This window comes from Musca domestica, unplaced genomic scaffold, assembly GCF_030504385.1.
Source record: "Musca domestica strain aabys unplaced genomic scaffold, Musca_domestica.polishedcontigs.V.1.1 44, whole genome shotgun sequence".
Classification (NCBI taxonomy): Eukaryota; Metazoa; Arthropoda; class Insecta; order Diptera; family Muscidae; genus Musca; species Musca domestica.
In genome coordinates, this window is record NW_026712334.1 from 2,367,253 (window position 1) to 2,383,934 (window position 16,682).

The following is a 16,682-nucleotide window of genomic DNA, read 5'->3' on the forward strand; positions in this document are numbered from 1 at the left end:
TCTCTCTCCGCTCGTATTAATCGGCCGTGGCATCAGAATAAATGCCGAAATACCTTTGCCAAATTTTATGGAGATCGGCTAAGATTTGGATATGGCTCCCATATATATCCTTAACCTTATTTTAAGTTAATTATGCAAAAAATGGCTAATATCAGCCTAAATGTGAATTTCGGGACGTACGTTTCCATTTGGTGGAACTCGGCATCCGATGGTCTCTCTCCGCTCGCATTAATCGGCCGTGGCATCAGAATAAATGCCGAAATACCTTTACCAAATTTTATGGAGATCGGCTAAGATTTGGATATGGCTCCCATATATATCCTTAACCTTATTTTAAGTTTATTATGCAAAAAATGGCTAATATCAGCCTAAATGTGAATTTCGGGACGTACGTTTCCATTTGGTGGAACTCGGCTCCGATATATATATTTTATAATATAATAAAGCAATGTTCTTTGTTATAAAAGATAAAAATGTCTTCGTCACTTTTAGTGAAAATCGATTCAGAATTGGATATTCCTCCCATATATTAGTTCCCTCTGAAACAAAATTATAACTGCTCTAAATGTTAATACATGGTATGATCTACTTCAAATAAATTCTTTTGTTACGGGAACTCTACAAAGTATGCATAATGGTGTAGGGTATCATAAAGTCGGCCCTGCCCGACGTTTGACATTACCTTAATGTTTTTTTTATACTCTACAAAACATAGTGGTAAGGGTATTATGTCTTAGTGCATTTGTTTGTAACATGGAAAAGGAAGCGAGATAGATCCATAGTTACTTATGAGGATCTCCATAGAATCACTTTCTGAGTTGATTTATGCATGTCAGTCCGTCCGTCCGTCTGTCCATGTATTTTTATGAACAAAGTACAGGTCGCATTTATTGCCCGATCCAGATGAAATTTTGCACAGAACATTTGTTTGGCCCAAGGACGAACCATATTGAAATTGGATATAATTGGTCAAAATTTATATATAGCTCCCATATATATCTTCGTCCGATTTACCTTTTTTTGTGCACCAAACGTGTAATATCTGCCCGAATTATATGGAATTTTGCATATACACTCAAATTAGTCCTGGAAATAATTATGCCAAATTTGATCGAAATCGGTTCAGATATAGCTATAGCTCCAATAAATATTGTTCATCCGATTTGTTATTATTGTCCTCCGCAGCCGTAATATGCACTCTGCAACAACAATATTTGGGGAAATATATCAAATACAGCTCAAAAATACATTTGCCAAATTTTATCGAGATCGGTTCAGAATTGCATATAGCTCCCATATATATCTTCGTCCGATTTACCTTTTATTGTGCACCAAACTTCTAATATTTGTCTAAATGGGATGGAATTCGGCACCTACGACCGAATTGAGTATAGAAGCTAGTATGTCAAATTTGGTGAAGATCGGTTCAGACATAGCAATAGCTTCCATATATACTGTTCATCCGATTTGTTATATTTGTTAAACACAACCGTAATATGCACTCCGTAACAACGATATTGAGGGAAATATATCAAATACAGTTCAGAAATATGTTTGCAAAATTTTATCGAGATCGGTTCAGATTTGGATATAGCTCCCATATATATCTTTATCTGATTTCAAATTAATTTTACACCAAATGGGCAATACAAGTCCGAATTTAAAAATATACAAATGCTTCGGCACATTTAGTCCTTTGAACATTATATTTTAAACTTTTAATTGTTATGTGGAGCTCTACTAAATTAGCAAAGTGGTGTAGGGTATCATAAAGTCGGCCCCGCCCGACTTTAGGACTTTCTTTACTGTTTTTTTTTTTTTTTTTTAATTTTTCTTTTCAATAAAATGTGTTTTTTTAATGAGCAGCAAAACATAAGTGTCTATTTCAGATTTTTTCACATCCACTTCTTTTAAATTTAGCGAAATCAAAATTTCTTAAAATTTGTTACATTTTACAGGGAATTTCTTCGCAATCTTGACCATAGACAACAGGCACTCGGTAACATTTTCCCCATTTCATAAATCTAACATAAACAAATTATAAGTTTAAATATTTAACTATTTAAAGCATTTCGCCAGAACCCCTTAATATTCTTCTTTTACCACTCATTTTTAGCACCCAAAAAAAAAAAAAAAATCCAGCAGAAAAATGTTAATAAAATGATCCGAAATTTTCTGCCGAAAAAAATCCCTACCAGTCTAATGCCACTTTCAAAATAAGTTCCCGGCAAAACGAAGGGCCAGGTTTATAATCTGCATAAACATATTGTTTATTTTTATACTAAGCACGAAAAAGGGGGGCATCCATTACACTAATGAACATAGCATTTTTCATGCTTATTAAATGAGTTTGTTGTTTTTTTTTTCGTTCGTTCGTTCTTTCGTTTAGCATAAACATAGCAAAACTTGTGTTTTTGTTTCTGCCTGCTTGCGTTTTTCTTTTATCACACAGCACGTTTTTTTTCGGTGTGAATATTTTCTTTTTGCTGCTGCTGGCACCAATGCTTTTAGCCATTCAAACAACGTTTTTGTTCCTAAAATCTTTAGTTTTATTTATTTTCTGTTTTTATTTCTTTTTTTCCACGAAATATGTAAAAGAATTCAAAGAATATTCAGGGCAAACCTCTCTTTACTTTGATTTAACCCGACTTAATGTAATTGTTGTAAATATTTCTAATTGATTCTACTTTTTTTTAATAAAACACACAATTAGAAAAAATCTGCTCAGGATAAAAATCGTTGAGGCTTCACCTGTTAATGGCGGCAGCAATAAAGAACAGAGGTTTTTATGGCTGTTGGCGGAGAATATTTCCACGACAGAAGCAAAGACCAAAACACACATTCGACATTTTATTTTTTGTATAATTCATGTGAACAAATTAATTATGTATAAGCCTAACAGCTTTGAATTTCTTGGCACCTCCTAACGATGCTGTTCCTGGCATTACCATTCCATTCCATTCAATGCGTTTAATGTTTATTTATATACATCCACACACACCCAATTATATACACCACAGAGGCTTCGTTCCCGCTCTCAATAATATTTGAAGGAATTTGCCACACGCCCATCTTGAATATTTATACGTGAGGGATAATGGATGGGGATGATGCGGATAGATGCCACAGCAAATCACTGTAATTATTTTTTATTACAATGAGTCCCAAAGGATTTCAGAGCCTAGTGGGAAAATGATGTAATTTAACTGCTTATTTATGAAAAGAATTAGAAAGAAGAAGTGGATGTTAAAAAAATATAATCCAGACAAAATTCCACAAAATCAAAATGTGATGTGTACGTTATTCTGTGGAAGCGTTTGAGTACCTCGAAACATATCTGTTTGATATTAAACAAGTAAGCAAAGGCTATAGTCGTGCAGGGCCGACAATGTGATACCTTACACAACAATATTTTAGAAGCATCCTTATGTCCAAATCCATTTTGGAAGATTTCGCTTTTGAAATTATGTCATAGAGCACTGCCCAGATATTACCCTTAGCTTTTTGACCAGGGACATTTGCCCAATATTTATGCACCCCGTCGTGCTGTTAGTTACAGCTTAATATAATCCAGTGGTCATCCAAAATGCTAGACTTCTTCCCTGTCCTTAACTCTCTTCTAAAGCAAAATTCCTTGCCGATTGGTTTCAATTGAGAGATCAAGGAAATATGTCTGTTTTTGATTCATATGAACCGCTAAATATTTTGAGGGAGGCCCCTCTGTATCTTCAAATTTAGACTCATCTATATGATTTGCTTGTCTACGATATTTGGCTAAATTCGTCAACGAAATCACCATAAAAACGCCAGAAGTTCGCCTTTTATGTATTTTGGATTTCGGATATAAGTTATTTTCAGCGTTTCGGTAGAAAGGATATGTTGGTATTTTTATACCATCCACCATAGAATGGAGGGTATATTAAGTTTGTCATTCCGTTTGCAACACCTCGAAATATACATTTTAGACCCCACAAAGTATATATATTCTTGATCATTGGCCGTCTTCCGTCCGTCTGTCCGTCTGTGGAAATCACTCCAGCTTCCGAACGAAATGAAGTGGGTTGATAAAATTTCACTCAAATGTGTATTATGCCTGGAGAACTTTTCGTATTGAAAATGGTTCATGTAGGTCCACGTCTTCGTATATATATTCGGTATTTTGACGATTTTAGCGACATTATTTACCGGAATTATTTCAAATTTTGTATTTGAAGTTCGTAATGAATACTACAGCCTATGACAGAAAATTGTCTGTGCAGGTCCATGTAATATAACCCCCATGGTACCTCCCTATATTCGGTATTTTGATGATCTTAGCTAAATTATAATGAGATTTTTTTTTTAAATTTTTGATAATTGTAATAGCGTGTGACAAAAGTTGCCTATGCAGGTGCACGTCGTCGTATAGACGGTAATATACTGTTACATTCGGTATTTTTAATATTTTAACAGTATTTTTAACGGATTTTATTTTTTTGTAAATTGTTATATTTGTACCAAATGGTGGAGGGTATTCAAGGTTCGGCCCGGCCGAACTCATGGCTTTGTTACTTGTTTTCACAAAAGTAGTGATCCATTCTACACTAATTTCATGCAAGATTTCGTGTTCTTTAGTTTGTATTTGTGACCTTTATAACCGTTGCAAAATCAGGAACATTTTTCGTTGTTGGTCCATTTCAACCCCTAAATATATTGCGTTCATCTTTAAAAACAATAGGCCTAGCCCTTTTGAGCCTAACCCTACCCTTATGACAAATTTCGTTAGGATCGGACGATTATTGCAATTATTGTATGTTGAAAAAATACTACAAAATGTACACTTCAATATTTTAAGTCAAATTGAAAAAATCGCATGCAATAAAAATATATAAAAAAGGAATAAAATACTACAAAATCTATATTAACATTATTAATTGCTTCTTTTTATTTTTTTTTAGATTTAATACTTTTATGCCAAGAGGGCATTCTGAATTGATGAAATTTTTCAAAATCGGCCCAGCCATTCTCAAGATATAAGTATTCTAGCTAACATCCCCTTTCTTTATATATATACATTGTATATGTTTTTTATTTCACCTTTTTTTATTTTTGTTTTCTATTTAATTAAAAGATGTTGTGTTTATATTTTTTTGTTTTATTGTTTTATTTCAATTTTTAAAATTCAATTTTTTTTTTTTGTTACACTTTTTGTTTAGTTTTAGGTTTTTTTTCTGTTCAATTAGTTTTTTCCTTTTTTTGTACAATGTATTGTTTACAAATTTTTTATTTATTTGTAGTTCTTTGTTCAATTGGTTTTGGTTTTTTGTACAATGTTTTATGTTTTTTGTATTATGTTTTGTTTTTGGTTAACACTTTGGGTTTTTTTTTTTGTTTTTGGGCACTGTTCACTTCGGGGGGGAAACTTGCGTTCGCGCTTTTAAATTCGAGACAGAACTGATCTAACTCAAATTTGCATCGTCACAGCAAACCTGTTTTGGCTGGTGACGATGCTTATTTATTTGAATTCAGCATTGGAATTTACCGGTGGCTGCATATATGTGCATGTGTGTGTGCATATGTGTCTAATATGTACATAATTTTTTTATGATGTTATTTATGCAGCCACCGGTAATGTAACAAACAACACTGTTGCGCAAAAATATAGCATCTTTTAAGAACATTTCTGGCCCCCGAATGACAAGTGTTTACATTCATTTTTGAAATACAATGTTGTTATTATATTTTTGGCATATTTTTTTATTGGACCGGCAAACACGTAACCCAGTTGGGTATCATAGGCCAGGACATCTCCAATTCCAGCCTCCTTGCACTCGTCTTTTCTTATGGCTGAGTAAACGTCAGCACCCAGTTCCACATCGACGGGATTGTTGCCTCGGGGATCAGGGTCGGCTAGGGCGCAATTTCGGAAACTTCTTGTGGGGTCCTCGAGGATTGGGTCCGAGTAAATGCGCCTGGGCAAATCTTCGATTATCAAGGCATTAACTCTAAGACTCCAGTGGCTGTTTGTGCGGCGGGGCGAAACCGTAAAGGTGGTAAATCGCTGCCCTTTGTAAATCCGCGATTGTAGGCCCAATCTACGGAAAGCCGCATACGATATTTTGGACATCGTCGCTGATTGGCTGATTAATGCCCTTAGCATGCTGTACCCCTCTATTTTGTCAGCCTTGATGCGCACCATAGCCGTTGGCACAAATACCAAATCCCACGCAAAGTTTGGTGTGGTTACAACTTCCACGTTTAGGGATACTTCCTCCAGCTGAGACGCCCCGTGTAGCAGCGTATGATGCCGATTGTTGCACCTCCTGCAACCAGTCAACGACGGACAGTCAGGGGCCAAATGACTTCTGGCAAGGCAATTTCTGCAGTACCCCCTACGCTCCACAGTCTCATAGCGTTGGAAGGGGGTCTGGTGGCGAAACCTCTCGCAAGCACTGAGGGCATGGTCCTCTTGACACAACCCACAGGAATACTGCCAATAGCTGGGTCGTTCTTGGCGTTGGCGGGATCTTGCAGCGGAGCGGCTTCGTTGACGTCTTTCTGGCGATGTGGAACTGGGAAGTCTGCGGTGTCTATGAGCCGGTCTGCTGGGAATGGGTTCGGTTGGGCGTCTGGGTCTGCTAGAACTTCTCGCTGTTGGACGTGCGGATTGGTTGGGACTGCGGCTGCGATCATCTAAACGGCAGTCTTGATTGGGCAAGTAGGCAGCCATATCTGAAAAAAACCAAAGGCGAGTACTATGTTCTTTTTTAAGTAGGATTCCGGCTAGTCAGTCGGAAAACAATTTAACAATTTTTGTGATAGGTCTGCTTATGTTGCCACTTGATGTCCGTATGTCTACAACCCTCGTATTCTGATCGCTACCGAGATATGTTTTTGCAATTCGACCCAACTTCCATTCATTTGGAGCCAACCTATCGTCCTTGATGACTACTAAATCTCCTTCTTTGACATTCTCCTTTTCACGCTTCCATTTAGTTCTTCTGTGAAGTTCGTGGAGATATTCTAATTTCCACCTATTGCAAAAGTATTGTGAAATAACTTTGAGTCGTTTCCAACGATTTGCTAGACTAAGATCTGTGTCGGAAATGTCTGGTTCAGCTGGGGTAAGAATAGGTGTTCCTATTAAGAAATGACCAGGTGTCAAAGGGGAAAGGTTGTTTGGGTCGTCGCTAGCAGGACTTAAGGGTCGCGAATTAAGGCAGGCTTCAATACTTGTTAAGATAATTGCAAATTCTTCAAATGTGAAATTCATTTTTGGAATACGTTTTCGCAAATGCATTTTAAACGATTTAACGCCGGCCTCCCACAAACCGCCCATGTGCGGAGCGCCAGGCGGGATAAATTTCCAAGTAAGATTTTGATTGAAATTGTTTTGGATTGTGCTACTTTGAATATTCTTCATGAAAGCTAATCGATCTCGCTTTAATAGATCGACCGCTCCCACAAAATTGGTTCCGTTGTCGGAAAATATACAAGACGGACAACCTCGCCGACTTATGAATCTGGAGAAAGCGGCGAGAAAGGCATAAGTAGATAAATCGCTAGTTGGTTCTAAATGTATAGCCTTGGTGGCGAAGCAGACGAACAGGCAAACATAGCCTTTTGTGATAAAGCAAGCCCTTCCTGAATAACTTTTAATATTAAAGGGTCCTGCAAAATCTACCCCAGTGTTTGTAAAGGGTCGAGACAGAAAAGTACGTTCGGGTGGCAGCGAGGCCATTATTTGAGTTTGGGTTTGTTTCTTGTGAATTAAGCAGATTCGACATTTTCGTATAGTTTGTTTAACCAGAGATTTGAGTCCAAATATCCAGAATTCGGATCTTAGCACTCGGGTCATCAATTGATTGCCACCATGTAAAGTGATCTTATGAGTGAATTCGACCAACAATTTGCTAAGGGTAGTTCCGTGTGGTAGTATTATGGGATGACGTTCGCTATATGTAAGGGCTGGAGATTGAACTAATCTGCCATTAGCTCGAATAATACCCTTTGAGTCGAGAAACGGGTTTAACGTCAATAGAGGGCTAGATGGAGAAATTGGAGACTTTTTCATTAGTGAATTATATTCATCTGCATAAACGAATTTTTGTGTACGAATTATGCAAGATCGTTTTCCATCTTGGATCTCGGCTGCGGTAAGATCCATTGATGAGGAGCGAAGATTTTGCCGATTTGCGCCAGTATTTTTCCAAAATCGCAGAGCATAGGCGTATGATCGGTAGACTTTTGCCAATGATGAGAAATTTTTTAATGGATCCTCTCTTTCTTGAAATATAGTCAGAACTTTTACAGCTTTAGCCTCTAAATTTGTGTCGTTTGGGATATCTTGCGATGGCCAACGATCTTTTGGCATTTTGAGCCATTGAGGTCCATGCCACCAGAGCTCATGAGTCGTTAGTTCAGTTGGAGAACATCCACGACTAGCAATGTCAGCTGGGTTGCTTTCAGAGTCAACATGTTTCCAGTTTTCTTGCCCAACATTATCAGATATTTCCGAGACTCTATTTCCCACAAAGGTGCTCCAATGACAAGGAGGCTTTTTTAACCAGGCCAAGACAATAGTAGAGTCTGTCCAAAAATGTGTTGAATATTTTGATATTTGTAGACTGTTTGTAATAGATTTTGCTAATTTGGAAAGTAAGACTGCCCCACATAATTCGAGCCTTGGTATTGAAAGTTTTTTGATTGGTGCTACACGAGTCTTTGCTGCTAATAAAAAGGTGTGTGTGGTATGGTCAGTTTTTTCAATCCGAACATATAGCGTGGCTCCATACGCGCTCTCCGATGCGTCACAAAATCCATGAATCTCAACAGAAGCCTCTAGTGTAAACTGTATCCATCTTGGAACTCTGAGAGATTTAATATCATTGCTATTTTTGACAAAGTTTTGCCAATTTATATGGGTGATTGGTTTCAGTGTATCATCCCAATCGATTTTATCCAGCCAAATTTGTTGCATTATCAGTTTTGCTACGACCACTATTGGTGCTAGCCATCCGCATGGATCAAACAATTTGGCTATAGTTGATAAAACTTCTCGTTTTGTGTAAATGTTTTTGTTTTCCACGGTTGGAGGTGTAAAAGTGAAAAAATCACCTGATATATTCCATCGTATTCCCAACGTTTTCGTGGACGCATCTTCAGAGATATCCAACCAGTTAAGAGGCAATAAATTTTCTTGTGGAATATCTTTTATTATTGTATGATAATTTGAGGCCCATTTCATAAGTTGAAATCCAGCGGATTCGAGCGCTGCTACTAAGTCCTTCCGAGCTTTTATAGTCTCCTCAATTGTGTGTCCACCCGCAAGTACATCATCCACATAAAGATTTTGTCTTATAATTCTTGCAGATCTTGGATACGAATCTTGAACATCATCTGCCAATTTCATAAGAGTTCTCAGTGCCAGAAACGGTGCGCAATTTACTCCAAATGTTACAGTTAGTAATTCATAGTCTTCAACTGGGTCTGTTGGCGATTTTCTAAACAGAATTCTTTGATATTTTGTTTGAGTTGAATCCAACAGTATTTGCCTATACATTTTAGTAATATCGGCGTTAAAAGCATACTTAAAAAATCTCCATTTTAGAATTTGTAGTACCAAATCTTGTTGTAAAATGGGTCCCGGAAACAATATGTCATTGAGACTTGTTTTGTTTGATGATGGGCAAGAAGCATTGAAGACGACTCTTAACTTTGTCGTGATTCGATCTGGCTTAATTACTGCATGATGTGGTAGATAATAATTGGGCATTTCGTCTCTTTCATCCGGATTGATCCTCCGCATATGACCAAGTTCTAAATATTCAAGTATTGAGGCATCATATTGTTCTTTTATCTCGGGCGTTTTCATAAGTTTTTTCTCCATTCTGTAGAATTGAGCTAAGGCGATGTTTCGGGAATTTCCTAATTCTTCGCATTTTTTGAATGGGAGAGTCACCACATATCTTCCATCCTTGTTTCGTATTGTTGTTTCAGTAAAATTTTGTTCACAAAATTGGTCTTCTTCTGACCGTAAAACTTTTTTAGGGGTCTCTTCCACCTCCCAAAATCGTGTAAGTACTTTCTCTATTGATGTTGTATTTAGAAGTGATATTTGTTTTCGTTGAAGAGTGCTTCCCGGTATGGGTCCTCCAACTATCCATCCAAATTTGGTTTTTTGAGTTAAAATTGATCCAAATGTTCTCATCGGAGTTCCAAGTGTGAATATTAATGGTCCTATGTCCATTCCAATAAGTAAATCAATGGGTTGACTAACGTAAAATTTCGGGTCAGCCAGTTCTAATGCTGTTACATCTCGAAGTTGTGATTCATCTAAGTTTTGTGGTGGTAGATTTGAAGGTAAATTCTTTAAAACTGGAGCCCATACTTCCAGTTTAAAGCTAGGGTCGTATTTGGATCTCATAGTAAACAAGCAAGATTTCGTAGATGTTTCGGCAACAAATTGACTAAGGCCGGTGATATGAACTAGATTGTTCCTTGTGGGTAATTTCAAGAGGTTTTTCATCTTCTCAGAAATAAAAGTGGATTGTGATCCTGAATCTATTAGAGCTCGGGCATCGTATAGTTGTCCTTTGGTTTCAATTTGTACTATTGCTGTGAAAAGTAGAGTTCCTCCAGATTGTTGCTCACTAATTCGCTCATCTTGGAGGGTCAAAGTGGTAATAGTAGTTGGTTCTAGGTTGGTAGTGGACTGTATGTGATTTGAAAGAGCAGCAGCACTGGTACTAGGTTGTGCTTCCACTCGAGCTAGGTATGTGTTTGTGGTTTGGGTTTCCGACCCCTTGTGTAACAAAGTATTATGTCTCATAGTACAAATACGACAACCAAAGCGACTTTTGCAATCTCTTACTCCGTGGTTTGAAGACAAGCAGTTGTAGCATAAGTGTGACGTTTTCACAGTGTGAATTCTGTCATTTACACTCTTTTTTAAAAATTCGCTGCAATCCCTGATAAAATGGTTTGATTTGCAGACTTGACATGTTTGAATATTTTGTGATTTATTTTGTTGAGGTTGTGCTAAGTTGTTTCTTCCTCCAAAATTGGTTGTATTTTTTGCGACATTTGTTTGAAATGTTTTCAAAAATCTAGGTTTATTGATGTTATTTTGCTTCTGTTGAGCAAATTTTGATGTTGAGGGTTTTATATTCCCTACTGATTCCAAGGTTTTGAATTTGTTTGTTAAGAAATCGTCAAAATGTTCCCATTTTGGTATTTGTTTACAATCGCTTAATGAGTTCTCGAATTCTTCTAGGAAGCCTCTAGGTAATTTTGTTGAGCAAATGTATATTAAAATCGGATCCCATCCTTTTACATCGACGTCAAGCATCCCCAAAGTTTGAATACAGCTATTTACAGTGCGTTGTAGTTTTTGAATAGTGTGACTTGAGTCTGTAGAAACACCAGGTAGATTAAAAAGTGTTTTAATTTCTTCATTAATTTGCATCCTTTTGTTCTCATAACGATCCGTAAGATTTTTCCATGCTAATGCAAATCCATCATTAGTTAGTGGAACATGCGTTATAATTTCTCGTGCTTCTCCTGCTGTCTTTTGAGTCAAATGGAATAACTTTTCGACATTACTTAATTTTGAATTGTTTATGTAAATTGCCGAAAATAAATCTCTGAAAGTCGGCCATTCTCGATAACCCCCTTTAAAAGTGTCTGTGTCGCATGGCGGCAGCCGTGATATTGGCGTAAAATCCACTTCCTTTCCTTGCTGTGACATCTCTGAATCTCTTTTCATTTTCTCCTGTGCCTTTTCATCCAAAATATTTTGAATTTGTCCATTTATTGAACTCAGCGCCTGTTTATATGATCCCATGGTATCCATATAATGTTTCCTCAGTTTATTTTTGTCGATGGTTTTTCCTCCTTCCTCTGGAACATAATCACGGCAGTCTAAATATGCCCTTTTGACCTGGTCCCATGCAGAATCCAACTCCATACGTGTTGTCTCCAAAGTATGAACCGTGTCATCCGGTTTGGTTATTGAAAAAATTGAAATATAATCCTGAAGATCGTTGACGCAGTTTGCGAATTTTTCGCTTAGAGTCTTATCCATTTTGATGACTGAGTATTAACCTTTACCGAAATTTTGTTGTGTTGCAAAAAGGAAAGGCAACCCAATGAAAAGGATTGACTTGGAATAAGATTCAAACTTTTATCCAAATTTTTATTTTTAAAAAATAAGGATAAGCTATCTTCTTCAATTTGATCAACGAAATCTATGTTAAATTTTTGGTTTGGGTCGAATTATATTTCGTTTTGTTCCAAAGATTTGAAAGTTCTTGCAAAATCCCAAACCCTTTACTTTGTATGAGACGCCGAAATAATTTTGTTTAAAAATGTTTGCTGGGTCGTCCAGAGAAGTCAAACTCAATCAAGATATACCAAGGTGTCATAAAATATCTTGAAATCCACTCACAGGGATATTTTATTTTAAGAAAATCCAGAAATAATCAATATTATTCCAAAAAGAGTAAAGGTGAGGATTGTACAGGCAAAAAACGCTACAAAAACGACCAAAAGATTTTTGATTTTCCACCAACGAGGGTTTTTTCCCAGCAGTAAAATTGTAGAAAATGAAAATTTTCAATAAATATTTCCAAAAATGAAAAATATTTTCTATTGAAATGAAAATGTGCGCTGGGTTGTCGAACAAAGAATCCTCAAAAATATTACCATAAAATTGCAGGAGTAATTTTAAATTTTGACGAGACAAAAATATTGCTATGAAAATTTGTTTGAAGCAACAAATTTTCTAAAAAACGCTAGGTAATTAATTTAAAATCACAAGGTGCTAGTATTGAGTCAAGTTCCACAAAATTTTTTTCCAGAAAAATTCCAATAATTTTCAAAATTTTCCAAAAAATTTGTATATCCCAGCCAAATGTTTGTTGTGTCAAACTCCAATTAAAATTTTCACAAAAATCTAACTTTTTTCGTTCAGCGAATTCTTTCAAAATGTTTGTTTTAGCAAAAAGCAAAAAAAAATACCAGCAAAATATTTCTGCGAAAAAATGCAGAAATAAATTTTGGGTCCCAGAAATGTTTTTCTTGATTTAAAAATTTTAAGATATTTGTAAAATATAATAAAAATGTGTTATATTATATATGGGATCGATTTTTTTTTGTCTGTCCACAGACGCCAATCTAATTTTTTTTCCAAAAATCCCGAAAAAAATTCTAGGTTAAGTATTGTTTCATGTCCGTCCACTAGACGCTATTATTTGCAAAATCCGTCTGTCCACCAAACGGTTGCTATGTATTTCGCTTATGTATTTTTGTGACGCCAAAAATGTTAAAAATATGGCGATTATATATTTTCATGTGACGCTAGATTTTTTTCCAATATGGCGTTTATATATGTGTCAAGCGACGCCAATTTTCCAATAAGAATGTTTTTTCCAATATGGCGTTTATATGTGTCAAGTGACGCCAATTTTCCAATAAGAATGTTTTTTCCAATATGGCGCTTATTTATTTTTTGAACTGCACGTTCAGCAATTTCCAATATTATATATTTATGTGTATGAAAATTCGCGCTATTTTATAAGTATTTATTGCGCCTATGTGAGTCTATGTTTAGATGTCCGTCCACAAAATGGTTCCAAAAAGGGAAATTTTCTCAAAAAAGTGTCTTAGAGGCAACGCAGCAACTTTAAAAAGTGTCAACTTGAGATTTCAAAATATGGGAATCTTCGGGTCAATGCAAATATTGAGGATTTGCCTGCTCCCGGTATGCCCTTTATGTCCAACAAGATAAATTTGATTAAGTACTCACTTTGATTTAGCCTTTGGGTCTCAAAAATTTGTTGTTGTAGTGTTGCTATTGTTGTTGTTGTTGTATTGTTGTTGTGTTGTATTGTTGTTGTGTTGCCGGAGTCCTTCGTGGTCTTCTGGCAGCTTCCACAATTTTGCGTACTTCTTTATTTTGTTTGGTTTTTTTTGTGATATTGTGTACTGTCACTTTTTTCACACCTTTTATTTTTGTATTTTGTCTTTTGTGTAGACCTTTTTTTATATTAACGAAAAAAAAAATAAAAAATTTAATTAAATTTTGTTTATTTTTGTAGCACTGTGTAATTTCTTTTAGTTCTGTAGCACCGTGTAATGTCACTTTGTATCACTTCTTAATGTCACTTTTGTAGCACTGTGTATTTTCTGTTTGTTTTGTAGCACTGTGTGTTGTCTCTTTTTTGTAGTAAATTTGTAAAAATATATATTTGTTTGTTTAATGTCACTTTTTTGTAGCACAGTGTACTTTCTATTTTTTTTTTTCACTTTTTCTTTTGGTTGCACTTTTTTAAACGTCACTTTTTGTTAATTTATTTATTTATATTTTATTATGCACTTTTGTTTTTGTTTCACTTCACTGTGTCTGTCCACTTAATACTTTGTTTTTTGTTTTTAATATTTTAAAAACTTCACTTTATTCTCCGTCTCTGGAGGACCAAATGTTTTTTATTTCACCTTTTTTTATTTTTGTTTTCTATTTAATTAAAAGATGTTGTGTTTATATTTTTTTGTTTTATTGTTTTATTTCAATTTTTAAAATTCAATTTTTTTTTGTTACACTTTTTGTTTAGTTTTAGGTTTTTTTTCTGTTCAATTAGTTTTTTCCTTTTTTTGTACAATGTATTGTTTACAAATTTTTTATTTATTTGTAGTTCTTTGTTCAATTGGTTTTGGTTTTTTGTACAATGTTTTATGTTTTTTGTATTATGTTTTGTTTTTGGTTAACACTTTGGGTTTTTTTTTTTGTTTTTGGGCACTGTTCACTTCGGGGGGGAAACTTGCGTTCGCGCTTTTAAATTCGAGACAGAACTGATCTAACTCAAATTTGCATCGTCACAGCAAACCTGTTTTGGCTGGTGACGATGCTTATTTATTTGAATTCAGCATTGGAATTTACCGGTGGCTGCATATATGTGCATGTGTGTGTGCATATGTGTCTAATATGTACATAATTTTTTTATGATGTTATTTATGCAGCCACCGGTAATGTAACAAACAACACTGTTGCGCAAAAATATAGCATCTTTTATGAACAGTATATATTTCGCTATATATATCCGATAGATTTATTATCGACATCTACGTAACGGCCAGAATTGACCTGTTCGTCTATTTGTGATTTCGCCGGGATTAAAAATATTAGCGGTTCAATGGAAATTTTGACTTTTTTATTTAACACAAATGTTATGGTCTATTTCACCCACTAAATATTATCCGATGACCATCCAAATTGGATGGCTTCTGCCAAGCCCTAAGCTCTAGCTCAATCCTAAATTCCGCATCGATTGGTCCATAATTGCGACCTGTATAGCAACTGCAAAAGCACGATTTTTTCAGGTTTTGGTCCATTTCAATCCCTAATATTATGTGATCACCTCTAAAGGCTCTTATTCTGACCATAACCCCACCTCCATACAAAATTTTGTGAGGATCGGGCCATAATTGCGACCTGTAGCGGGATTACAAATTAACACGGGCAGACGGACGGACATATATAGCTAGGTCGACTCAGCTCGGCGAGATAGGAAGAACCATATATACTTTCCTATGTGGGAAACCAATATTTTGAGGTGTTACATAATTTCTGGCCCAATCAAACTTATAATACCCCCAACACATAGTGCTGTAGGGTATAAAAACCAAATATGTTGGAAGGAATAGTCAGTCAGTTTGCCATCGAGTATATGCCCTTTGCATGTCACTATTTACTTATATAGTCCGGGCTTAAAATGTCAAAAGTTTTACGACTTGTTAACAAATAGTTCCTGAAAAAAATTTCGCAAGAAATCCTCTTTTCTATCATGTGGCCCCTGAAAAAAATTTAGTATATTTGACTGTTAAATCATTAACCGGTTGCATGGTAGGTATCAGGAAAGAGGACCGAAATATTTCATCTTAACATTTCATCTAATATTGACACATATACTAGAATGCAGGACATTTGATGAAAGTAAAGAATTGATTTAATTTAATTTATTTTTTTTAGAAATTGTTACCCTTTGTGGAAAACAAAAAGAAGTAGTTGAGATACTTATCTTAATTTTCACATCGGATTTTTTAGCTATTATCTTTTTTGGCGCCAACGCACAGTGCTCCGAAACCGTGAAAAATCGGAAAACTGTAAATATTCTCTTAACATTTAAACAGCATTTGGCAACCCAAAGCAGCGAAAATTGAATTTTTTGTTATGATTTTGGAGAAACTTGAAGTAGTCAGTTCAAAAATTAAACAAGTTAAAAGTATCAGTCGGGTTTCCCGACAGATGTATACCCTCAGCCAACGTGGACAATATTGGCCAAATCCTTCTTAGACATAACAAAGTATATATATTCTTGATCAGTGTAATATTCTAAAACGACTTAGCCCTGTCCGGCTAAATCACGCTAGAGTTACGCCGTCTATTGCAATCAGGCTTAGAGTCAAAACCAAAAAAAAAATAAATAAATAAATAAAATTTAGCACACATCAGTCTTTGCCTGCAGGCAGGTCAAGTTCGAAGATAGGCTTCATTGGTCCATGATATCATATAGCGCCTATAATTTGACTACAATTGTAGACAAATTTTTCAATAAATTGTCGGAAAATTCACAAAAGGTGTTCTTTCTGAGTACATTACCCCCTGGAAGAGCATTGTCTATATAGATCCACGATTCGTATATCCC

The 16,682-nt window shown here is 35.6% G+C and overlaps 2 protein-coding genes across 3 annotated transcripts in view; both read right to left on the bottom strand.

Moving 5' to 3' along the window:
* The window catches only part of LOC101887903 (uncharacterized), a 226,669-nt gene that overhangs the window by 121,216 nt on the left and 88,771 nt on the right, over positions 1–16,682 (bottom strand). The window lies entirely within an intron of this gene.
* On the bottom strand, positions 5,219–14,016 carry LOC131804448 (uncharacterized). The gene is made up of 2 exons (XM_059127332.1): positions 13,787–14,016; positions 5,219–6,711 (listed from the first exon to the last, which is right to left on the bottom strand). Exon 2 carries the CDS (start codon positions 6,707–6,709, stop codon positions 5,651–5,653), a length of 1,059 nt encoding a protein of 352 aa, XP_058983315.1. The 5' UTR covers positions 6,710–6,711; positions 13,787–14,016; the 3' UTR covers positions 5,219–5,650.